The sequence below is a fragment of the Talpa occidentalis genome, unplaced genomic scaffold, assembly GCF_014898055.3.
Source record: "Talpa occidentalis isolate TD23 unplaced genomic scaffold, MPIMG_talOcc4v2.1 talOcc4.3, whole genome shotgun sequence".
NCBI lineage: Eukaryota > Metazoa > Chordata > Mammalia > Eulipotyphla > Talpidae > Talpa > Talpa occidentalis.
In genome coordinates this window covers 18,439,911-18,465,732 of record NW_023603184.1, presented here as the reverse complement: position 1 = coordinate 18,465,732, position 25,822 = coordinate 18,439,911, and the positions used below count along the sequence as shown (strand labels likewise).

Genomic DNA, 25,822 nt, shown 5'->3' with positions numbered 1-25,822 from the left:
GGCAGCAAGGGACACTAAAACTGGGCAAGGACACGGCCCAAATAATTTACCAGTCACTGTTTGAGTTCTTTACCTGCGCCTACAATTCAAAGACTACTTGGGCTCAGAGAACACCAAACAAGGGATTTACTTAACAAACCAGGGAAAAAAAAAGAGTTACTGAGGCCAATAATGGCCTTTACCTCACCCAATGCCATGTCCAGTGTTTCTCAGCCCTTACAACAGTTAAAATGGCGTCTTCTTGCCACTGCGGACACGCGATTGCCAGACTATAGGCCAGATTCCAAGTCACGAAGACAGCAGAAAACACAACAGGAGATGCTCTGTGAACTGCTGGGATGCCCCAGCACAGCACCAGACAGGCGACCCTCAAAACAACAGCTACAGCTGTCAAATGACCCGACAAATGGCCACACTTATGCGTCTCAGTAAGATGCTGGCTCCATGTCTTTACCTTCTCTGCCAGGCTGCAACAGCAGCAAAACCAGAAAACAATTTCAGTCTCTTGGCTACATGCAAAGTGTCCAAACTCTTCTCTGAGGTTGGCTGTTGAAAGTTTCCACTTTCATAGGCCCACAATAGCCTTCTGGAAGATTGGTGCAGCAGGGGCCCAAATCTGCTGGCCCCTCATACTGAATCCTGAAATGCTGAATTCCACAGACTGAATATATCTGCACCCCTTCTGCAGTACCTTATATTATCAGTCGCTCCACCACACTTCTTAGCAATTTTTCCTGGGGCTATCTATCCTCACCAGCAACTCCCTCCAGGGGGCACCACCTGTAACAGTCTTTGGCTGCAACCACAGGTTACAGGAACAGAAGCTGTTATAGCAGAGTTAACTGTGTTTGTATCGTATCCTCCTGTTGGCATGAAGCAAAGCTAATATCCATGCACATATGTAGGGTAAATGAAGATTGCTTAGGCTTTTGCAATGTTGGCTTCTGTGGCCATCACCTGTGGCCCTGAATGCAGGAGGTGCTTGGGAGGCTGGGTTCAGGGTGCGCAAGCCTGATGATGGACAGCTGGAGTGTGGTGTGGGCGTGAGTGGGCACACCTAAGCCTGAAGGCTAAGCATGTAAGTGTGACAGGATGGTGTGGTACAGTGCATCAGAGTCAGGGGACAGCAGGGGTTAGCAGTGGAGTGACCAGGAGAGAATGTCAGAATGAGCTCAAAGTGAAGGTTTGCCTGGAGTTGGGAGGCCTGCCAGCCTTTTGGCCCACTGCACCCCTGCCTGCCCTGCACTTGGTTGCCTCACTACAAATGGCGTAGAAAGATTATTAAAAGCCTGAAAAAGTCACCAAGGGCTCCAGGACTCTCCTTTACCTGTCTCCCATAGAGCTAGAAAATCTGCCCCATGCCTTCCTGCCACTACAACAAGAGCAAGTTCACCAACTAATCTTAAAAAAAATAAGTCTTACTTTAATAAAAATGAAGAATGAAACTAGCTGTATTTTTTTATTCATAAACAGGTATATGGTGATGAGATGAAATGCCTGGGTGTGCTTTAAAACATTTCAAAAGGGGGGAACCCCGCCCAACAAACCAAGGGTAAAAAGGGACACAATTGTGGAGATGTATGGTAAATGAATTCAGTGTTATAATTACTTAATGGTTCATTGTACTATCCTCACTTAAAGTATTTTAAGAGTTTGATGTTAAAGATACCTTGGGAACTATTGGGTTAAATCAATATGATCTTTCTTCAAGACTTCAGGGCGTATTACCAACTGTCAAAGTGCAGGTTCACTGTCCCAGTATGCTGCATTTCTCATTTTCCCTCCATGTGGAACCCTGTCGTGGCAATGTCCCTTGTAAGCTGTGTTCTATGAAACATACTTTGAATACCGTGACGAAGAAATAATAGTGAGAATACTGCAAAGTATTCTCAGTAGTCAAAACAGACTGTCATCTAGGTTTCTATTTGATCTTTGATTTTCCATGTAAAGATGATTTGGTGTCAGGTGTTACTAAGAGCAGTCAATTTGCTATAAGCAATATTTTCAAAATTTACACCTAAATAGATCGATGTCTATGCTGCTTTCAAACATTAATACAAAAGCAAATGGCAAAATGACAGTTTAACACAACTTTCATGAAAAGAGTATAATTTTTACATGAATACAAATCTTGACAAGTTAAGAAAATATTAACAGTGCTTACAAGTGGGAATGATATTGGTAGGGGTGAGGAAAACACATTTTCACTGTTTACATTTCTAAAATTTTTAAGGTAATTTTTTTTCATAAATAAAAAGAAATCATTTGGTTAGAATCAATCCATGGTATTAGGGTAGTAGTTCCCATTAGGGGAAAGTGGATACAGGGGAGGACCCTAGGGTACTGATAACTTCCTATTCCTTAATGTCTCCTGGGTGTGCTCACTTTGTGAGAATTCATTGAGCTATATATTTATATTGTACTTTTTATAAAATTCATTTAAAATTGCTTTATAGTGGCATTGAATAGCATGCTTGTTCTAGCTTAAATGCATTTGTTTTTCTATATATATTCAATGCTTATCTTTCCCCAGGTTCATTATGATTTATTCTCCACAATTTATCCTTAACATGGTTGTCACTATTAACTAGAGAGAGATTATTAAGTTTTACAGATGACAAAATCCTTAAGCTGATAAAACTGGCATATAGGAAATTCACTCAGGTCATATGCTATGAGGTGGAACATGAAATACGGTCACTTAATCCTGCTAACTAGTTTGTACCTGGTACAAAGACTTCTTTTAAAGCATCTAATTACCTAAAATAGATGGAAAGGAACTATAGGTGAAAATGATTTTTAAGTAGGCAACACAACTAAAAGCCTAATAACAAAGAATCAGTGTGTATAATGGCTTTCTCTACAACAATCATGTGTGCACTTATATGAATATAAGATTATCAGTGTCAAAGATCATTATTTTACTTCATACTTTCCTAGCCAGATTTTACCTGAAAAACTTTAATTTTAAGTTGAAAAGTCTGAAGATGGGCTACTGTTTATATTAGGTTCAGATCTAACATTATTGGTAGTCAAATAAATGTTTAACAATTATTTTACTTTGTGGGACAGCTCCTCAGCTTCATAAAATTAAAGGTGCATTTAACCAAGTATTTCTTGTGTTCAGAAGATAAGCAGCACAATCAAGCCAGGTGAATAAAAACAGATGATTAAGTTGCAAATCCATGCATTTCTGAATAGCAGGAATGATTAAAAAGCTTTTTCCCATTATCATTAAGGAATCTATGGATTATTTTCAGATGTGGTTCAGTGCACACATCTTGATCTAATCTGAAATACAAATCTACAAAATCAACATTCTATATAAATGAGCCTAAAATGTGTAAGGGGTAGCAATGACACAAAAGACCAAATATCATAAAATCTCTATCTTTAATGTATTCAGTGGCAAGGAACAGTATTAGTATTTTATTCATGACAAATATTAAATAATATTCACAACTCTATGGACACATATATCTACATCTGTACATCAAGGTATTTTGGGAAGAAAGTCATGTATATGATTAAAATAATGGAAGGCCAAATACTTCCTGGGTCATAATTTTATCACTTCTCCTTGTTTTCAAACTACAGTAAAGAAAATTTAACTCACTATTATCATCTAAAATGTCCTAATCAACTTGTTGCAGCATAAACTAAACAGCCATCTCCTGACTTAGGGGTCTCAAAAGAGCAATTATTTTAGAAATGTAATATATCACAACTTTTGGGATGCAATTTTATATTTGCTCAGACACAAAAGAACAAAACAGAAAGAATTTCATTTTCTGTTTGCTGATGGTATTTGGGGAAACCAAGATGGTCTTCTTTCCAAGATTTAAATATGTTTCTTAAAGGACACTGGCAATAAATCCTTTTGAAAGCAAACTCGTCGGTTTCATTTTGAAGTGACTTATCTTAGATTTTCTTTTGAAATACTTCTTCCAAATTGTCTAGTCATGGTTGGCTTTACTTTATGGATATTTCTTTTATATTCTAGAGAAGAAATAAATATATATGGTAAGTATATCATTCAAAAATAATTTTCACCATTCATTCAACTTATAAAATAATGTTGATAATTGTAACTGTAAGAAGGCAAACATATCTTTAAAATTCAAACATTAATACTCTAGTTTAAAAGTAGAAATTCATTTCTTCACATTGCAAAATGGAGGTGAAATTTTGGTGCTCACTGGCATGCGCACACACACACACACAAACACACACACACGGTATCAAGGTAAGTCAATGAATAAACTACTACTTTCCTTTCTGAAATAAAATACTTTTCGTATGCATTGTTTCCTTTATTGTAACAGTGTCCCCCCTTATTCTTTGGATTATTTTCTTAGGGCTTTTAAACTTCCATATTTTCCCAATTTAGGAGTATCATTTGAATCTAGTACTACCTGCAGTGCTGATCCTGATCCTATCCAAGTCCTTTCATTACCACTTCTCCAGTGTGTTCTATTTATGCCCATTCTTCTGGTTTTTCATCAGCCTTCACGATTCCCTATTCAACACAATGTTCTTACCAGAGAGTGCCACTGGCTTCTTTATGGATCAGTCTAATCTCTGATCCACTTTCCTGGGTCACATTAGGTTTTAGTTTTATAGTCACACGTTCTCTTGCCACTATTTCTTACTTCTCTGTTCATTCACTCAACAGCAGTTACTTTCTCTCCCAATGACACTCTCCCCTCCCCACCACCTTTATTAAATTTGTACAGTTTAGAAAACAGTGTTATTTGGAGAGTTCACCTGAATACATTCTAAGGAAGGCAGTGCCAATTCTCTCTTTTCTGGTAATTCCTGATGGGTACCAGAGCATTTTTACTTGGATATCCCAATGTACTTAAACTATTATTATCTTCTCTTAATATAATGCCTTTTTCTGAGTGCTCCATTATCTTAACAACACATAATCTTTTAACCTAGGTTTGGCTCTTCTTTCCTCATTGTTTGGCAAGCACTGTAGTTTAGTATCATCTCTCGCTTTATTCTCCATAGATTTTTTTTATTCACCTCTCTTTACATGAGATACCTGACATATTTTATACTATTTTTAGGATATAAGCACATTAGAAAAATGAAATCTTTATTATTTGAGTTATCATAAATTTATTAGCAGTTTGCAGAATTATGACGTCCCGGAATTGTTTTTTTTGGGTCTCCAATGGGAGCATTACATATCTACACCAACTACATATACATGCCATTAAGTATTATTAATTTGGCATATTGAACCAATAACCATAGTAAATTTTACTATTTTATTTTTTGATTTTTAAATTTGCATGAAAGATCTATTTCCTGATTTAAGGTAAACAACTGCCACAGGGTACTACAAAAAATAAGGACTTAACAATAAAATTTGGAAAAATATACATTACTCTTATGAGAATCAACAGAAAAAGGTAACAGCAGTTCTTATGTTATTTTTAGAAATTATTTCATGAAACTCCATCAAAATCCAAGTGCTCTTAGTTATAAACACCTTTAAAAAAGAAATCAAACTGGGTTTTAATAGCCTTGGTGTTCACCACAAAACCTGGCACATAGTATGCAGTAAATACTTCCCTGAACGAAGTCCCAGGAACTATGGAGGTCTGGACACCAAGGCTTATAAGCCAGTTATAGAAAACTACAATGTGGTTCAGTTACATGTTAATATTACATGACATGCACTCATGTAGGCCCCCTCCCCATGCATTCAGAAGACATAGTCACCTCTATTAACATCTTTTTTCAACTTGCTAATGGGAGTTATAATATGATTATAAGTAGGTACAGAATGGAGTCTGGCAATAATTCCACAAATGAACCAGAGGTCAAATTAATAAAAATAATAGGCTAAAAGGAAAATTTCAAGGTACACAGTTTATCTAGGAAATAGAATTAATCATTAACTATTAATTAATTACATATATTTAGCCAATTTTCTCAATTATAAAATTATTTACCAATTCTTCTGCAATATGAAGCAGAGTGGATAACAAAAATGGTATAGAATATAAAGTTAAGAGATCTGATTCTGAGTTCTGGAACCATCATGAAACATCTGTGTGATCTTGGGCATTTTCTTATTATGTGTCTTAAGTTTCCTTATTTGTAATGTGGATAATCACATTTACCATGTACTCAAGGTGATAAGTAGATAAAAGGAGATTCTCATCAAATGAAATATAAAGTACTGTACATATGTTAGGTGATCATATTAAATATCAAAGTAAAATCTAAGACATACCCATTGTTGGTCTGTTTTCTTGTAAGTGCTTATCACTGGAATTATCTTGTCGAACACGCTTGGCAAATCCAGAATTTACTTCACCAGGTAATGAAGTATTTGATGCAGAACTTGAAAGGAAAGTTCATTTTAGTAAAGCAATTTTTATATTTCTATGCTCTAATACATGTGCTCCTTGAAAAAAAGGTTGAAGAAAAAGTGAAATTCTAAAATATTAAGTTGTAAAATCCTATAGGAGTAATGTACTAAACACATTTTGGCCCACAGGGAAATTTAGCTATGTGTAAATTTAGTGATGTTTATTCAAATTGGTGATTATGGTAGGTGTATGTAACAGAGTTCTGTAACAAAACATTTCATGGTTACTCTGCTGAAATACAAGTGAGCACTGTTATTCAGTGTAGAGATAAAGAATACATGGTAAGTGATGAAAAATTAAGCTTGTACTTGGAAAAGGAACCCTTATCTGAGGAATATAAACAAGAGAATGTGTCTTGAAACCTTGTTTTTAAATCAGTGTGGTAATACACTGAGAATCTCTCTCTGATTAAAATTATAGAAACCGAAAATTTTAAAATGATCTATTTTCATTTGTTTTAGCCTCAAAAATTTATATCAGTCTCACATTACTGAATGGTCAGATTTCTAACTCAACTTGAACAGCCATATTACTAAACACCTATTATGGGGTATGTTACAGAATACACAAAAAGATAAGTTACAAAGAACCCCACCCTGGAAACTTATATAACAGACACATGGTAGGAGGGGTTAAAAAAAAAGTAAGACAAATACACAAAATAAAACAAGGGTGAGTGAAAAGTGCCCTAAGTGTTCAAAGCACAAGCACCTGAAGGTTCCTGATTTTAGAAGAAAGAAAAATGGAAAGATTTTTATGGACGAGATGGGTCTGATCTGGTTCCTGAAAAACAGCAATCCTTTCTAATTCTAAAGAGGGTCAGATTTTAATAGGCATGGTTGGGTTGAGTGGTTGGGTTGAGTGCCCTTCTCTACTCTGATTTAAGTAAGTTAATTTTAAGGAATTTAACTCTAAAGATAAAGATGCCATTTTACAAGTTGATACTAATTTGATTGTCAGTCAGACTAACAGCTGGAGGCTCCTGTTTTGTGACATCAACCTGATCTTCTGGCAATTTTAACCATGTGGTAAACTGATACAGGTATGTATGTTTGTGAAATGGGAGATAAATGGTTTAGTTGAATACTCAATAAAAGGAGTCAGAAATGGTAATATGATAGCAAAGAAAAAATAGGCACAAGCACACTGAATGCTGGGAAAAATGACAACCAATGTAACTCAATCTTCCATAGCATGTTAAAGATATGATTATTATGTTTATAAAGTATCTGTGCACACTCTGTTCAAGAGTGTGAATGATACCCATCCAGAATGGTTATAGAGAAGTACTAGTGCTAGAAGAGCAAACAAATTCAGCTGTAGAAATTCTATTTATAAATGGTACTAAATAAATTTCTATAATTTTGTTATGAATACTAACACTTTAAAAAAAACTGATTTATAATTTTTAATTTAAATAAAATTTTAATAATTTACTATAAGTTCACAATACTATATAATTGTTGGGATTATAACTTCATTTATTTATTCTCACTATTAGACTGAGTCCCTCCCTTACCCCGCTTTGGTAACCACTATATTTTCCAGCCTAAGGTATTTTTGTTGTGATTTGCTCATTTGTTTGCACTGGTTATTTATATTCCACATATGAGAGAACCCATTCAGTAATTGTCTTTCGCTTTCTGACTTATTTTGCTTAGCACAATAGCCTCCAGCCCTACCTATGTGGTCTCAAGAAGCAAGATTTCATCTTTGTTTTTTAAAGCTGAATAGCATTCCATTGAATAAGTCTATCTGTCTGTCTGTCTGTCTATATCATGTTAACCCAGTCATCTGCTGATAGGGAATTAAGTTGTTTCATGTCTTGGCTATTGTGAATAATGCTGCTATGAATACAGGGGAGCATATCTTTTTGAGTTAGTCTTTACATATTTATTGGATAAATATCCAGGAGTAATTTTGCTGGATCATATGGTAATTGTGCTTTCAGGTTTTTAAGGAATCTACATACTTTCCATAGTGGCTGCTCCAATTTACATTCCTACCAATAGACTAACACCCTTTTCTGATTATATATCAGCTAAGGAAAACATGTTTTTGTGGTCATTTGGTGATTTTACTTCAAGTATAAAGATCAATGTCACTGGCTACTTTTTATAAGTATTGTCTTGACCTATATCTTATAGTTGCTTTTATTATTTTATGATATGAGTCTTCACTTTAGTTAATTCTAAATTAGGCTTTTGAATAATCCTATTTGAACAAAACTCGCATTTCCAGGATGTAATCAAAGTCTAATAAGTTGTATATTTATATATAAGCCAAATACACTCAAATATTTTTAGACTTTAGATAAAATAGTCCACTGATAAAATGTTTAACATTTATGTTACAACACAGAATTTAAAGATTTAAAACTGGCATAAGTACAAATTCAAATTATATTAAGGTCTTTACTGAGAAGAAATGTCGACTCAGCTGTATGTCAAAAAGAATTCCTACCTATTAATATAAAAATTAAGATACAATCTTTTGTCTGTCTCATGGGTAGAATATTGTTGCTGAATGAAGACAATACATCTTATATTCTCTTAGTCGAGATAATTTCTAGTTGGAATCATTAGATCTTTCAAATGAAACCAAAAATATATGGCAAGTATAAGACCATTTTTGGGTGCCAAGGTTATGGAACAAAGAACAAAGCAAACAAAAAAACCCCAAAGTGATTAATTTATAAGTACAATCTTACATATAAGTACAATCTTATATTTGCTAGGATGATATTTAGTAAGGTGATTCATTTATTGAAACAGTCTGCTACAATGATAGTAAATAAATCAATATGATTAAAAATTCAATATTCTCAATTTAAGTAGTAAGTAAAAATTCAGTTTTTGTTAGTTTTTTGAATATCCAAAGAATGCTTTTGAACTTTAAATTTTTTTCCTCAGAGAGAAGAGCTGATACCAAAACAAACAAACAAAACAAAACAAAAAAAACCCAAAACCATACATGGAGCCTTCTCTTCTTTATTTTTAAAAGCCACATTAGAATATATGCACACCTAAGTATGTACATAAACTCTTAAGTGGAAAATACCAGAGTTTGTTACTCTTCAAGCTTCAAGACTTAATTGGGGAAAAGGAAGATTAAAAAGAAAAGTAATTTTGTACATTTCTAGCAATAATCTCTTTAACCTTAGTTAATGGCAGGATCTAATTATTGTTACCAGAGGGAACATGATAGAGCAATTAATAGGCTATACGAAATTTTACTTTCTTTATATGCCATTTAATATTATTTCACAATATTAGTTGCTCATGTGGAAGCCCTTTAACTTACCAAAGATAACTCCAAATAACCCATTTACATACCAGGACATTTCTTAAAGAAAAATCATTTGATTCTGATAATGACTATGTTTACATTTAAAAATAATTCTTAGCTATAAACTTTTGTCACATCTTAGTTAATACAAATGTTAACTGGTAAAAGACCAGAAAAAGTCACCAATGTTAACTAATGGATAGAATAACATGACTAACACAATTAGTGATAACGTGGACAAAACAAATGATGGTAGTTGCCCAGGCTTACTCGTTAAGCAACTGGTTTCCATACACGGGTCAGGATAACTGCACAGTTTAAATTTTTGTCTAGTGAAATACAAGTTTTTCAATGTCATGGATAGTTAGAGACATTTAGGAAAAATCAATTCATTAATTTTAAATCTATGCATTCCAAGTCTCTAGAGTACTTTGGAGGAGAAAGGACAGATCCTAAATGTACCTTTGAGAAGATAGTCCTATGTCATAAATAGATATTTGTAAATTTGTTTACACTAGCCCAGGTCTATAACTAAAAAAAAAAGAGTTAAATTCTTATACTATTTCCTGCATAACTGGATGTCAAAGGAAAACAGTCATTACATTTTACAACATATATTCACTATGCCTTGTCATTGAAACCAATATTAAATAATGGACTTCATATCAGGTAACTCAGTGTTTAAAATTTTTTCCTTGTCTTTGGTTTTTAGCTATTTTACGGCTATGTTCTTTTATGTATGTGTCTTTGTATTAAGGCTGCTTGTGGTTTGCAGTGGTTCTCAAGTCTACATCTTTTGTCAGCGTTGGAAAATTATTAGTGTCTCCTCAAATACATTTTTTCCCCATTCCTTTTCTCCTTTTTTCCTGTGACTCGAAATACATACATGTTAAACCTTTATAAATTGTGCCCTGTATATCTCTTCTCCATATTTTCTATTTGTCCCTTTGCACAATGGTTTGGAAATTTTTCCATTAACTTATCTCCCAGTTCACTTGATTCATTTTAGTAAAATCCAGTTCTTTGAGAAATTGTCTATTTAATCATCTATTTTCATGAAATTAATCACAGTTAAAATTTCAAAGTCCTTATCTAATAATCTCAATATTTACATCATGCATGGATCTCTAATTTGCTTTTTTCTATTGCTTCTCAGTCACGTGGGCATGTCTCCCGGTACACTTGGTAATTTATGTTACAGTGCTAAATACTGTATATGAAAAACTACAGAGGCTCTGGATGGAATATTCTTTCAGATGTGATTTGATTTTCTTCTGGCAAGCAGGCAGCGTATAGATAGATCACCTAGATTCAAAAGGGGATTGAGTTGGTTTAAGGTTTGTTTCTGGCTCTCAAGAGCTGGTCTATTTCCATTGCCCTACTCCTTGAACACATGGCTCAGGGGTTTCAAATAAAATCTTGTGTGTTTAACAATGCCTTTTTGCCATGATGATCACTGAACAACAGTTTTGGTGTCCCAGCTCCATGAAAATATCTGCTTAACACTTTTGCCTCTTAGCAGTTACTTTCAGCTTGTAATTTTGGCCTCTAAACTCTATAGCTTAGAAATTGGTGAATGCCAAGAGGGCAAAAGCTGCACAGAATGATTTTGTTTCCATAGCTCAGTGAGACTGATAGCTCTAGGTTTCCATTTTCTGTCTGTCCTCTATACTCATGAATTGGCAGTGCTAAATGGAAAAAAGAGGCAGAGAAAGTCTGGCTCTCCATAGCTTGTTTCCTTTTTCTCTGGGATCTTAGACCCTCCATTCCTGGCTGCCTTGATTGTTTTCCATTGCTTTCAAGCAGCTTTTAGTTGTATCTTACCAGTTTCTTCAACTGCTCTTGATGGGTATGCTTGTCTTCCCTTGCTGGTCATCAGGCAAGCTACACTATCATACCCAGAAATAATAGTATCTTAATCATTATATTTCAATCATATATCATAATTCCTTAAAATAATATAATTCTAGGACTGAAGAATTCATCAATATCTAAAAGTAAAAATACCAAATGAGTAAAAATTGTCACCATAAGTTAAAGACTAGAAGACTTCTTTCTTTTTCTAAAAGTCTGAAACAGGAATTCTTTAGGTAAATATCAATGACATATATATTTGGGCTTTATCAAGAGGTCCCTATAATAATATAAGTCCAGCATCTCATTCAGGGCAATTTATTATATAAATGCTTAAATATGAATTGATAATCCAGTTACAAGAAAAAGAACTATAGGAAACAAAGTATAAAGGTAAACTTAGTATAAAGACTGAATTAATTTTTGTTTAATCCTACCTTGTTAATTTCCGTTTCCTGTTGGCAGCAGCAGTCATTGCCATGTAGGATGGTACACTGTTTGGTATAGTCAGAGAATGTTTAGTTGAAAATGAAGAAGGGGCAAGCCTGTATATTTAATAATGAAAAAAAAAATTGTTTTGTACTATGGAGAAAAATGGTGGCATATAATTCCATAATTAAAACATCATTTACTATATGAGGAAAAACAAACTATAAAACTTCCCTTGCTTGTCTTGAAGATTTCTTTTTCCCTTTTTACACAATAGCCAGAGTTGCTACTAAGAGAATTTCTCTGCAATAGCAGAGAAAAGTTACACTATTATTCTTCTGATATTTAGATAAGTTGTGATTATAAAGATGAAGTAAGAAAGATATATTCACGGGCCTCCCTGGTAGTGCAGGGGTTGAAGTCTCAGCACTGTCAAGCTATCACTCACCAGCGATTGTGGCCTGAGTTCAATCCCTAGCCATGGAGCTGACCCATATGGTGCAGCACACCTCTTCTGTCTCACCTGCAGCTTCCCTTAGCAGCTTATTTCAGTAGATCCACCTGTTCTGCTCCCCACTCCTTCTCTGGTGAATCCTCTTACCCCCCTGCAACTCTGGCCTACACCCCAGATCTTGTATGCATAAATAAAAATAAATCTTTAAAAAAAAGGGTATATTAGCTTGGAAGACATGCAGTCAACCACATCTTAGAGCTTTATGACTATTTCAGAGTTAGCTGAGGTTTGTTAAACTTCAATAGAAGCTATGGAATTTCCTTCAGTGAAGATATTAATGACTAATAAACATGGTAATCCTCCAATGATGGCTTGTATTATCTTAACTATGAAATATGGAGAACAGATGAAAAGCCTCTCAAACCTAATAAAGGCCTCTCAATAGAAGATTTCAAATTAAAGACTTTAAAGTATTGTTAGTGGATTAATATTTAGAGAGAAAGACAATTAAGATTTAATGAAGGTAGATAGTATATTTTCTTTTATAATACAGACAGTATATTTGATCTATGAACTAAATCTCAAACACACCTGAAGAAGAAATAGAAGCAAACAGTTTATAGATTATACAGAAACAAAAACAGAATTGACAAATACTCTTTTTTTTGTACCTTTGTAAAGTATCATTGTTGGGTAGAGATTCTTGTTCAGGTACTTTGTTTGACAAGCTCCTGTTGTCCTCACATATGGTAAATGTAGAGTCCAAATCCTCCTGTCCATATTCTTTTCTCCTATTCAGATGATTATCTACTTTAAAAAACATTTTCAGAGAATTATCACAGTTCATATTTGAGCTGACAGTCTGAAAACTTGTAGTATGTGATGATGGTTTTAATAAGGTCACTGTAGATGGATTTTGTAAACCTTTTCTACAGTTTTCTGGAGTATACACAATAGGTTGAAGTTCTTTGCTGAGAGAATCATTGAGCTGCACACTTTCAGAAAGTGTAGGCATTTGGGTTTGTTTTCCTTTTAGGGGAGAAGGCATTAATTTTCTTCTTGTTCTTTTTTGTTGAGGAATTTTAGGTAGATTAGATTCACTTGGAGAAGTGCCTGTTCAGGAAAATGAAAAAAGAAAGTTCAATAATGTTAACAGTTTTCAGATAGCTCCACCAATTAAAAAAAAGGTACATTTTCTGACAAATAAAAATTTGAAAGAATACAATTTAGAGAGGAAATGAAAACTTATTGTTAATACCTGCAACAAAGTTAAACTCATTTTAAAAGAGATTCTATATCAGAAAGCAATCAATAGCTAATATCAATATCAATTTATATACATATATATAGATAGATACATATAGTTATCTAAACCACTGGGTAATCATGAAATCAAATTTCCAACCAATTCAAATAAATTTCACAAGCAGTTTTAAGCTTTAAAGTGTGATTTAGGTGTAGAATAACAAAAAAGTATTCTACACTTATAAGTAGAAATTAGTAACATGTTCCACTATAAAATGTCATGTTGCTTACATTAACAAGAATGGCAATAACCAGTAAAATCCCAGGTGAATGAAACAACTGTTTTACTATCTCAGATATGGTAATTCATAAAGCATTCTGGTTGACTATTTCCTATATTACATTGTCTATAGCTGCACCTATTATATAATTAGATAATACCAAAGATAGTGAACATATTTTCAAGAGTTCAGAGCGTTCTTACTTGACCGTCATTCTCTTAAATGACAAGAAGTCAATGAATTGAATGACCTTTCCTCAGTGCAATCCCACAACTGTTGTAGTTAAAAAAAAAAAGATCTACTACTACCTCTCCAATGTCCTATCTCAGTTTTTTCCTCCATCCAGTAAATATTTACATTTCCTTAAGAGCTTTATTTGACCACCTAGTCTTTATATTTCACACATGCTTATTTCTAATTATCTTTTTGTCATTACCGTCTCAGTCACCTTGGTCTCAAATAATTTGATTTTTTTACCCTTTCCTTGCATTTTCCAACTTCTACTAATTCTACCTCTCTTACATTTACAGTTAAAAAATAATTATGAGCTTGCCATTCATCTGATTGAAGACTTTCAGTGATCTTTCTTATAATTCTTGATTAATATTTTTTTTTCTGTCTTGCTTAAGTCAATTTAGGGAATTTTAAAGTGGCTGACATGAAGTAACTTTGTTTGGGGTGTACTGTCCAGGGAAGAAACTATAATGTGTATTTCTGCCCATGCTTTCAAATCATGCAGTAAAATACCCAACAGATGTTCTATTTGCTTTACAATATAAAACTTAAATAACTTAAATAACACTGAAAGCTGAATAGCGTTAATGTATTTCAATAAAGCAATTCAAATTTTCAATGAAGTTTAGAAAGTACACTGTAACAACCACCAACACTACATGCATTATTCTTATTAGCTGACAATAGGCTCTTTCATGGCTAGGCTGACAATTACCCTCTAGGAAATACAATTTAAAAGCAGGAATAAAAATATGATACATGTTCTACTAAGGAATTTTACTTTTCTGAGAACTAGATAAATGAGATCCAGATCTTAAAATAATTTTCCACTCCCTTTAACATGACATTTGTCAAATTTTCCATTACCAGATATTTTTATACTAATGCTGCAGTGTAAAGACAGTTACTTTTCTCCACTGTGCTGCTACCACCAATTTGGTGGCTATTAATAGCTGGAAGATTAACTTCTTTTCCCGAGAGGCAGCAGGGGTATAGAGGATAGAAAACTATATCCAGGATAGAGAACTGAACTGGAAGTCAGGAGACTTGGATTCTATTTCTGGCTTCACCAACGATTCACTGAGTGACCTTGGGCAACTCACTTAAGCAGTGTGGACATTAATACCCCCTAGAAAAACGGGGATACTACTTTTTTGTGTACAAGGAATTTTCTAGGATTAGATAATTGTAAAATACATAGGGTTCAAGAAAGGCTATAGAAGAGAAATATGCTTCAACTATTAGCATTACTGCTCTCACAGGGAAAGTTGCAGTTTACTTTCTAGTACTCCATCAATACCTAACACAGTTACCACCAAAACTGTACATTTCAAGCAATGTCTCACTTTTAGTTTATCAGATGTCCAGTTTATCAAGGATGACAAATTGTAATATAAAACAAAGGTACTGTTAAAGCAGGAATATCTAAGTGATAATTAAAAACATATATCTGGAGAGGGATAATCTCCAGTGTGGCATTGGACAATCTCAGGATGAATGGATCATTTTCTTCCTACTGTTAATAAAAAGCATGAAAACAGGGGTCTTCCTTAAGAAACTAAAGAAATATCTATTTCCTGGGAAAATCTAAATATATACACACCCAACTTCAAAATTTGATATAATCAGATTGAATAACAGTTTGTCAGTGAAAAGCAATAGTAATATCACAATGTTTATCTTCACCCATAATTCTGTTCTCCTGACAGAATGTGAATAACTTGAGGGAGAAACACAGAGATGTAGTAGGTAGTAGTTAATGGAGATTCACACACCACTCTTTTACTGGCCCTGGAAGAAGGGTTACAGACATACAGCATATATAAAATACAAATCCAGAGAGTCCTTTAAAAAAATTCTCTCAATTACTAAATACAAATAAAATAAGTGAGCAGAAAGTAACAGTTGGACAATTCATGACTACATATTAGGCTAACTAGTTGATAAGAAAAATTCAAGAACTAACCAGAGCAAAAACAAGATTTAAAGGCTTACATAAAAATTCAACAGTAAATCCACTGTAACTATAGTAAGTAATTACTCAACACATGAAAACAAAAACACAATTGACATTTCACTTTAAATATGATTTGCAGAATATGTAAATGCAACTAATATAAATAATGGCAAATAATCATTGTCCTTTAACTAAAGGAATTAAAATAAGGTATTTTAAGTGGGTACAATAGACTTGAGACTGTTGGGTTTGGGTCACTGTATATTTAATAGGCTGTAAGAACCACTGGATAGACTAGGTGCATGTCTATAAAAGATATCTGCTGTACTTTTCCGTTGGAGTACGTACAGTAACTTTCCAGAAGAGCATGTTTGGGGCAGTTCCCCTTATTTGGTCTGGGAAAATACTACCTAACAAGATTCTATAATTCTTGGCCCTAAAGTGTAAGTGATAAAGAAGGAACCTGGAGGCAGATTACAATTCCTTTTAAAAGGCCCTATAAAATGAGAAAAGGAAACACATAGTTATAAATTTTCAGAACAAGGGACCCTAATAGATGATGGTAGTCAATGAAATACCTCAGCAATGTGGGTACCACATGGAGGGGATAGATTAAAATTAAAAATGAATTGTTTTAAGTAGATTCTTGTCAACTGCGATAGAAAAGATTGATGGCCACTTGGGAGGACAGTAATCTCCTCTCTAGGGTCTCTTTGTCTAAGGTAACAGATTACACATCATATACTTAAGCATATGAGTTAATCAATGTATCTTGTGGTCCGAAAAATGTTGCTATATTTAGACCAACTCTCAGGACTAACTCTTTAACATATTGTAAGTGTACTGCATTTTTATTGCCCTAAAATGGTTTTGATCCATGGAATGTAACTGAATATGATTTGTTAACATTCATTGCCAAAGAATAATAATAACCATAATGTCAAGTTATTGAAAGGAAGTCATTACATTACTTAAAATCCAGAATCAATGTTTGTTTTATAAATAAAAGTTATCAGAAGCCTGGTCACTCCTTTATATTACCCTTTTATTGGTTTAGTGAGTTTTCTCTCTGCTAATTATAAGCATGTTTTCGCCAACAACTTACTGATGAATCTAAAAACTAAGGTCTTCTAATAATTCAGATGTTATATTTTTCAACACTACACAATGCTGAGTCTCTGCCAAAGGGAAAAGTAAACCAATTATGATAAAGGCTAGGTAAAATATGAAAAATTCACAATTACACTGTTATTTAAAACCATATTTTAGAGATTATCTGATATGGGAAAATGTTCATTAAATGAAGAGGAATACTAATTTTACATATAGTATTACCCCAATGTGGAAAAATCAAATAACCCACAAAAATCAAATCAAAGCAGATAAAGACCTTGCAAGCCAAAAAACAAACAGAAACCCCCCAAAACACAAAACCATGGAGGTAAGTAGGTAATTACAGAAAACTGGCCTAATCCATTAAAATATTAATACAGGTTATGGCTGACTTGGAAAATTCTGAGTGATTTTACTTTTATCTTCAAATATTTGGTTACTTTCTATAATAAACATAATGCCACTTCTATAAAATTGCAAATATAAAATACTAAACAAAACAAAACAAAAAAGAAAAAACAATCAATATCTGGGGTAGGCAGAAAGCAAAAAAACCCAACAACCTACACCCTTTCTTTCAAGTCTCAGAGAGATGAGACTGTTCTGAAGGCATAAGGTGGAGTTAAAAATAATTGTTTAAAAATCTGTATAAAACAGGCAGACCCTCATGATCTCCTTATCACACCACATACACTATCAGGTGATTGCTCCTGTCACTTTGTCAAAGAACAAGAGGTTATACTCTCTGGACAGGCTGCAAACTTGGGGCCAACATGTACAGCTGACAACAGGAGAATTAAGTAAATTCTTAACAATGAATGTCTGCAGAATTTTCTCCCAGTTTACTAAAATACTGGCAGCCATGTTCACACATCTACAGGGGAAATCAGTGAGTTGTTTTTAGATCAATCATAACAGCAAAAAAGACCTAGTCACTGACTTCTTGTGCACCCCTTCTCCAAAGCCTACTTGAGGAAGGTTTTCTGTAAAAAAGGAAAACAACAAGAAAGAAGATACAGTGAAAGGCAAATGCCAAACATAAACTGTAAAAGCTCTTCAACAAAGAATTTACACATTTCTTGGCTTACCAGGGAACAATAATTACTTAAGGACACTAGAGGTTTCTTGTGGGTGGGTTGCAGGGTGGGGGGAAAGGTAAAAATCTGTTTTGGCAAGATGGAGTAAGGGAGGAAATGTATATGTAATATAAAGCAGTTAAATTCTTATCTTCCAAAGTAAAAAATAAAATGGAAAAATATAAACAATAAGAATGAGCAGTATGAATTTTCAATTTAGAAATTTAGAGTAAAAATGAGAAGAAATAGATAACAGGGAAATAAGTATTGGGTGTGGGCAGCAATAGGGCAAGGTATAGTCCTACAGATAAAGTACTTGTTTTCTAAACTATGTACAGGTATTACTGTTATAAAAATTATAAAAATAAATGGAATTTTAAAAGGAGGGAGGAGAAAAAGAGGGCAGGAAGGAGGGGGAAAAGGGAACAGGGAAAAAAACACACATAGATACACACATGGGCTGTTATGAAAAGGAATTAATCAAACATAAGGAAAAAAGCAGACAAAAAGAAATCTCTTACTTGGCTTGGGACAGCTTTACGCAAAATGTGTAGACTGAGTGGGGTCCAAATAGCTAAAGCTATGAAACCTTATATTCAAAAGTCAACGGAAGCAAATAACATGAATTGGAATGGGTAATCAAATAAAAGGTGAAATGAATATTCTGGGCTCAGGAAAACTGGGAAAGATCTTTTCTTTACTTAGCCCCATTAGGGGCTCAGTGTTTACTTTCCTACTAATTTTTTCTCTAGCACTTGTCAAAAAGAAAGGCAGAACTGTAGTTTACCTAGTGGAATTTAAAGAGGGTTAATAAACATGTAAACTTTTATCAGAAATAAATCAGGAGTAAATCATTCAAGGTGATGTGAAATGGAGAGAACAGACTTAAAGTCATTAGTCCTAGAAATGAAGGAAAATTCCTTTTACTTAAGAAAATACAAATGTTAGCATGTTGAATTTGAGTAATTGAAAAGTTTATAGAGAATAGTACACATAAAGTTTAGGATGCCAAAAACTCTAAAAAATAGAAGATATTTTTGGTATAAAGATATAGATTTAATCAGTTAGCTTTCAGATATTTTAAGTATCCTAAAGAAATCCAATTTTACTTATTATTGTCATTTATAGTATTTATGACAAATTTTACCTTCATATTTAGATTCTACATGAAGACAAGACACTATTGAATTTCTTTACATGTTTTTTGAGAAAAATCCAGATGATGAAACAAAGAGGATATAGTTTTAAAACTCAGCAGATTTCCTATTACTATGTATATTACCATGTATACTATGTATATTACAGAATGTGTAATTCTAGTTTGGGAATGACCTGGAGTGAAACTGCTCATTGAAAAATAACTTGGATTACCTGTAAAGGTTTAATAAAGTTATCCTGAAATTCAGGAGGATGGTTTAAGGCTCAGTCATAACTCACATAGTTGAAGGTACATATTAATAAAGTAATAATATAATGCATCTAATTGCAGGTTTTGGAGTCACAAAGCTTTTTGAAAATTAAAATTTTGCAAAAATGCATATACAATGTTAGAGATTTATTGACAAGCACAAGTTCAGGGAAGAGGGTACAATATAACTTTTGAAAATGGTTACGTGCCACAGTTCAAACCAGAATTTTAAAAACAATCAGGGAGAGGGCTACTCAAAGATATACAAGAGCATCTCTTCTAAACACTACAATGTTTTGTTTAATGAACCCAATCTTAGTTTTTGTAATACTTATCCATTAATAGTTTAGGAAACATCTTAAAATATTTATATGATGCTTTAAGGCATCTTATATATAACTGAAAATGTGCATTTCAGGATAAAGTGGTTAGTGTTCTATTCATCTGTTCCTGCATTATGGGGAGAGATTCCCGTTTCAAAAAGTTTGTTTACTGTAAGTCTACAGTAAAACTTGGACTGCCAAGTTTTAGAAGCCTCTCAGAAGACTTTTAAGTATTAATACCACTTTTAAAATGAACTGTAATGCAAGCACTGAAATTGTGCATCAGATGGAGGAAGAAATATAAACATTTTCATTAGTAATAGTCCAGATTCTAAAGCAATGCTACCTGGATTATAAAATATGTATATAAATATTTGTGTACAATACGTAGTACTGGACAGAATCAATGTTATTAATAAAGTCACAGGTTAAAATCAAACAAAAGCAGTGAAAATCATAGTTAAATTAATTTGTCTGGCCCTCTGAATTGCATTTGCTAAGTGGTTATTAAAAATTATGCATATTTGATGACTAGTTAAGTGGATAACTAAGAGGTAAATAAAAGTTCAGATATTTATCTACCACTGGCCATCTCTTCCCCTCTTCCCCCAAACTTCTGAGCTTTTAAGGAATATGATCACCTGATGGCAATATAATAAAGGCAACACACTGGACAATTTGACTTTGTTAAAATGGTAGGAAAGTCTCATGAAGAATACTGAAAAGACATTTTGATAAATTGCCTCTCCCTCAAGAGATAGATTTAAAAATGTGTTTATTGGGTATATTGTTCTGTAAGCTATTTAAGGAATATAGTGCAATCTAGTCCACTTCATTTTTTTCTACCTTTCAAATATTTAATTTTACCAAGAAGTCTAGCCCACAGATTTGGCTGAGAATTCTGAAATGCTTCGTGTAGAAAGCAGGAAAAAAGTTGTTTCATGCCTATATTTATAAAAGTAGTTTTAAGAAATGTGCATATATTTTGTTCTTTGAAAAGATCTCTTAATAATATTTTATTTTTCACTACAAACATTCCCTTAAATAGGCTTTAGGATTAAATGCAAAATATATGTACACACAGATGTTTAGTTGAGTGTTGCTTGTAACAGTAATAAAGTTAAAAACTAAAAGTTCATTAGGCAAATGAGATAAATATACAACTATTAAAAATTACTTAAATTCATTCTTGATAGGAACATGTGTGTATAACAAATGGCTTAGTACCAAAAAAAGAGAGCTATTTAACAATGGTGTGTATAACAAAACCTATTTTTGTTTGGCTTAAAAAAACCTACATATTTATGCTTAGAAATGTCTGATAAACTTTAAAACAAATTATTAGAAGTTGATAAAAGATATTTCTTCTGGCTTCACTTTTTTTCAAACTAAAGCAAATGATTGCTTTAAGTTAAGATCATAAGGATAAAATATCAGAGACAGGAACAAAACTTTAAAATGATTTCTGACTTTAAAATGAAATTACAGTGAGTTGGGGAGATGAAAGGAGATACAGTACAATATGATAGCTGCTATTATTATGAAGTAAAATAATAAAATAGACTAGTTTATATACCCACCAACAGTGTAAAACAACAATGTAAACCAATGTTATCTCAATAAAAAATAATTAAAAACTACAATGGAAAAGCTAAAGAGTATTTACAGGCAAAGGGAAAAGAACTCATTAAATGCATCTTATAGAAGCATTTAAAGGAAAGGTTTCATAAGAGAAGGCAGTATCACAATTGGACTCTTGATGAGAAGGATTTAAAAAGGCTGGGATGTTGGATGGTGGAAGAGTGAGAAGTACTCAAGATTGAGGGAAAAGCTTGTAAAGTGCAGAGGCAAAAAACAGAAAGCATGTTTCTCTGAAAAGTTTGGCATACCAGGTGTGGTAAGGAAGTGAGTAGACAGTCTGACAAGAACTGGGAAGTCTTTGAAGATTATAAGAAAGGGATCTGCACTTAATAAAGAAGATCATTTTAATGTGAAGGATCGATTGTAGAAGGGAGACTAGAGAAATGGAAAACAGTTTAGATGTCACTGTAATTATTCATTTTTTACATCAAATGTTCTCAAAATGTTTTAAGAAATAGTATTTCCTGACTCTCATTGATTTAAGTAATCTATAAAACAAGTACTAATACTAACTGGCAATTTCAAATGGTTTCTTAGGTAAAAAGAGCTTATATTTAATTTTTTAGGTTTTTTTTTTAAATATTCCACAGATGGTTCCTTTATAAAAAGGGACTAGATAATTTATCATGAATGAGTTAAAAATCTCTCTCTTAAAAAAATAGGCAGACCTTTTGGGGTCACCTTTTGAAGTGCCATATAATGTGTTCAGAATGATTTTGCCCAGAGGAACTAATTTATCAAAAGCTTAAGACTGAAAAAGTTAAAAGATTTTCAAAACTGCATGTTAGTGTAAAAAGTAGAATGCGGTATTTAGCAATCATGAGTCATAGGCAGCAAAATAGGGTTCATGTCAGAGAGACACTGATGAATGGGATTAGACCTAATTGAGGTTTGGTATAAAATGATAGTGAGGATTTTTCTTTGCTAGTACTCATGTTAATATGTACGTGAGAAGATATTTTGGGAAAGTATGCTAAATTAAAATTAGTTGGCAAAGTTTTAAAGTGAAATCAAGTATTAATATATGCATTTCAATAAACACTTCTAGGCTACAAATGATTGATACAATTACTGTACTAATCATAAATCTGGATTCTCTGTAACAGCTTTGTGACTCATGGAAGTCACAGTTGCAAATGATACTGGTGAATGAATTTTAACTATTAAAAAGATATGTAACCTTAAAGTACTACTGAGTTAACTGAATCAATAAACATTTTATAATGTATTTATAAGGCATTATTATAGTATTAATGATTATATAGGTGGTATCAAGTATATACATGTGCCACAGAGAAAGAATATATTTTCCTATGTCTTAAAGAATTGTCAGTCCTTTAAATTAATGTAGCACTTTATGTAGTAAATCAACCATAACCTTTTGGTACTTGTCTCTGTGGGAAATAACAGATAACATGCTTTTCCTAAGTCTCATTTTACTAGTATTCATGCTTATTTAAGATGGAGAAAAAGGATAACAGAAAGAACCTTACAATTTACAGTAGTATTTGTAGTTATAGCGTAATAATTGAACACCCTCTTGTGCTCATGGTGATGAGGGTTAAATGGAATGTATTTGGGGCTAATGTTTACTGCAATAAGATTTTGAGATCTAATGAGGCAATATATGGAGGATTTAGCTTATAAACATTTTTACTGTTTCATATTTCTTATGTGAAGAAATAGAATAACAATTACATATTTTAAAATAAAATTTCTTTTTATTTAATTTTTAGGGGAAACCTAAACTTATGTTGGAACGCTATATTCAATCAGAATATATATACCTGTACTCTAAGACACCACTTCTACTAGCATCTTTTCTGTTATTGTATTTTAAGACAAAACCACTGACACAGGTAAAATTTAACAACAGGAAAGGTTACAGATAGAAATATTATTAAATGTGTTTCAAGATGGCTAATGAGGAAATCTTGACTTTTCATTTGATGTCAGCAATGTTATCAGTTCCATAAATAGGTCTTGCTGCTGGCAACCCCATCCTGCATGGCACTCAGTGTGTGTACTTTCTGTTGTCTCTAGACTAAATATAGGCATATATTTTACTCCAAATCAATGGATGTGTTGTTTGGTGGTATTCAAATCAAATAAATAAATACCTCTCTCAAAGTCACACATTGAAATTGGAAGAGTATTAAAATTAACATCATTTTAAAAAGTAAGTCTCTTCTTGAATAAGACATATAGACTGATAAAGAAAAAATAATTTTATCTATGGATATTTTTAAAAATAAATGTTAAGACACAGATGAAGAAAAATCTAAAGCTATGATGAGGAGCATACAAGAAGATATATATGGAGAAACTAAACTATTCTAGTGTGAGAAGTTTTGATGCTAGAAAAATATAAAGGCAAAATAGATTGACTACTTACTGTATGTAAAACAAAAGTACAGCGGGGAGTAGAATGCCAATGTATTATACAAAAATGACACATTTTTGGAAAAAAATAGTTAGATTCTTGTCTATTATCTTACATCAGAACCAAGTAGGAAAATATGAATGTGAAAATTTAAAAACTTATGGTTGTGAAGAACTTTTGAAGAATGGTTCCAAAGAGAAACAGAAAGAATAGACATTTCACACCACATAGGTTAAAAAATGTCAGTATGAAAAAAGGACATCTCAAACAAAGGTAAAAGTGAATGATTAACTTGAATATATTTGCAAAGTGTATTTTACAGGAAAGAGTTAATATCCCTTGATGATTCATCTACTCCTAAGGTTTTAAATATCATCTAAATGTTAACAACTCTCAAACTTATATTTCAGTTTAGACTTCTAAACTCCATATTCTTATGCAACTGCTTATTCGATGTCTCCACTGATACGTATCTTAGACAAATATGAGATGCTTAAATTGAACTCCTTATCTTCTCTATCCTGTACCCCATACACTTGCTTCATTTGAAGTCTTCTCCATCTCTTTTAAGGTGACTTGATTCTTTCAGTTGATAGGTACAAAAATTTTAGTTATTGTTGACATTTCTTTCTTTTATATCCCAAATCCAATGTCAGGAAAACCTGATGGTTCTGCCTTCATACTGTAATAGAACCTTACCACTTCTCACCAATTCCACTGCTGCCAACCTGGTCTGAGCCACCACCATATTTTACCTGGGTTATTGCAATAGTCTCCTGTTTCAATACTTGCTAATAGAGCAGACTGAGGAGAGCTTTAAAAAATATGACTGAGATATATCTTCTTTCTGATCAGATCATATTATAACTCCTTGTTATGTGCATAGTCCAATTCCTCATAAATAATCTGTAAGTTTCAATGTGAGCGATCTGTTTCCTTCCCTTTATCACTACAACCTCATTACTATCTACTTTCCTTCTTTTTCCTTAGTGCCAGTTATATGTCCTTGCCATTCCTTAAATACCTGTTACTTAAAATAGGAATCTCTTTGTCATCCTCCTTTTTCCCTCTTGAACTCCCTGTTTCTATTTTCACATAGCATGGTACTTACTATCCTAAGATTCTGTTTAATTTACTTATTATGTGTATTATCTTTGTCCCTCCATTAGAATGTGAGTGCCATGAGGGTACAGAAGTTTGTTTATACTTGGATGTATACATAGCATCAGATAAGTGTCTGGCACACAGAGGTTCAGCAAATATTGTGAACAGATAAATATCTCTATCTTAAACTCCTATAAATAAGTAACAATCTTTGCAAAAGTTGACCATACCAGAAGAATGTTAAAAATATGGCTAGGTCATTTGCAGAAAAGAAAATATGTTCTTAAACAGATGAAAAAAATATATTCAAGTATACTTGAATAAAATAAAAAAGTGGAAAGGAGGTAATATTTATGACCATTTAACTGGCAAGGAATTAATAATTAGCAAAGACAAAGGAGAGAATCATAGATTTAAAAGGACTTAATAGGTACATCAACCTATGACCAAGTATAAATCTTATGTGAATATTCATTTGAAAAAAATTGTAAGTCATTTATAGAAAAATGATTAGATATTCGATATTAGTTATGAAGAAGGCATTGCAGCTTTTTTAAGACACTAAGATATTGATTGAAGAAATGATACACTCTTTGAGATTTCCATCAAAATAAATTGATGTAGATATAGTTGGGTTGGA

At 32.9% G+C, this 25,822-nt stretch overlaps 1 protein-coding gene across 2 annotated transcripts in view; it reads right to left on the bottom strand.

Moving 5' to 3' along the window:
* Positions 1-3,360: 3,360 nt before the first annotated feature.
* KIF18A (kinesin family member 18A) overlaps positions 3,361-25,822 on the bottom strand; it is a 66,164-nt gene continuing 43,702 nt past the window's right edge. Inside the window, exons 15-18 of one of the 2 annotated variants that reach the window (XM_037522534.2) lie at positions 13,089-13,530; positions 11,972-12,079; positions 6,254-6,363; positions 3,361-3,999 (exon numbers count right to left, since the gene is read on the bottom strand). In XM_037522534.2, coding sequence (XP_037378431.1) covers positions 3,917-3,999; positions 6,254-6,363; positions 11,972-12,079; positions 13,089-13,530 — 743 coding nt within the window. In that variant the 3' untranslated portion in view covers positions 3,361-3,916. The remainder of the gene's footprint in view (positions 4,000-6,253; positions 6,364-11,971; positions 12,080-13,088; positions 13,531-25,822) is intronic. The other variant, XM_037522533.2, reaches the window with a different exon arrangement.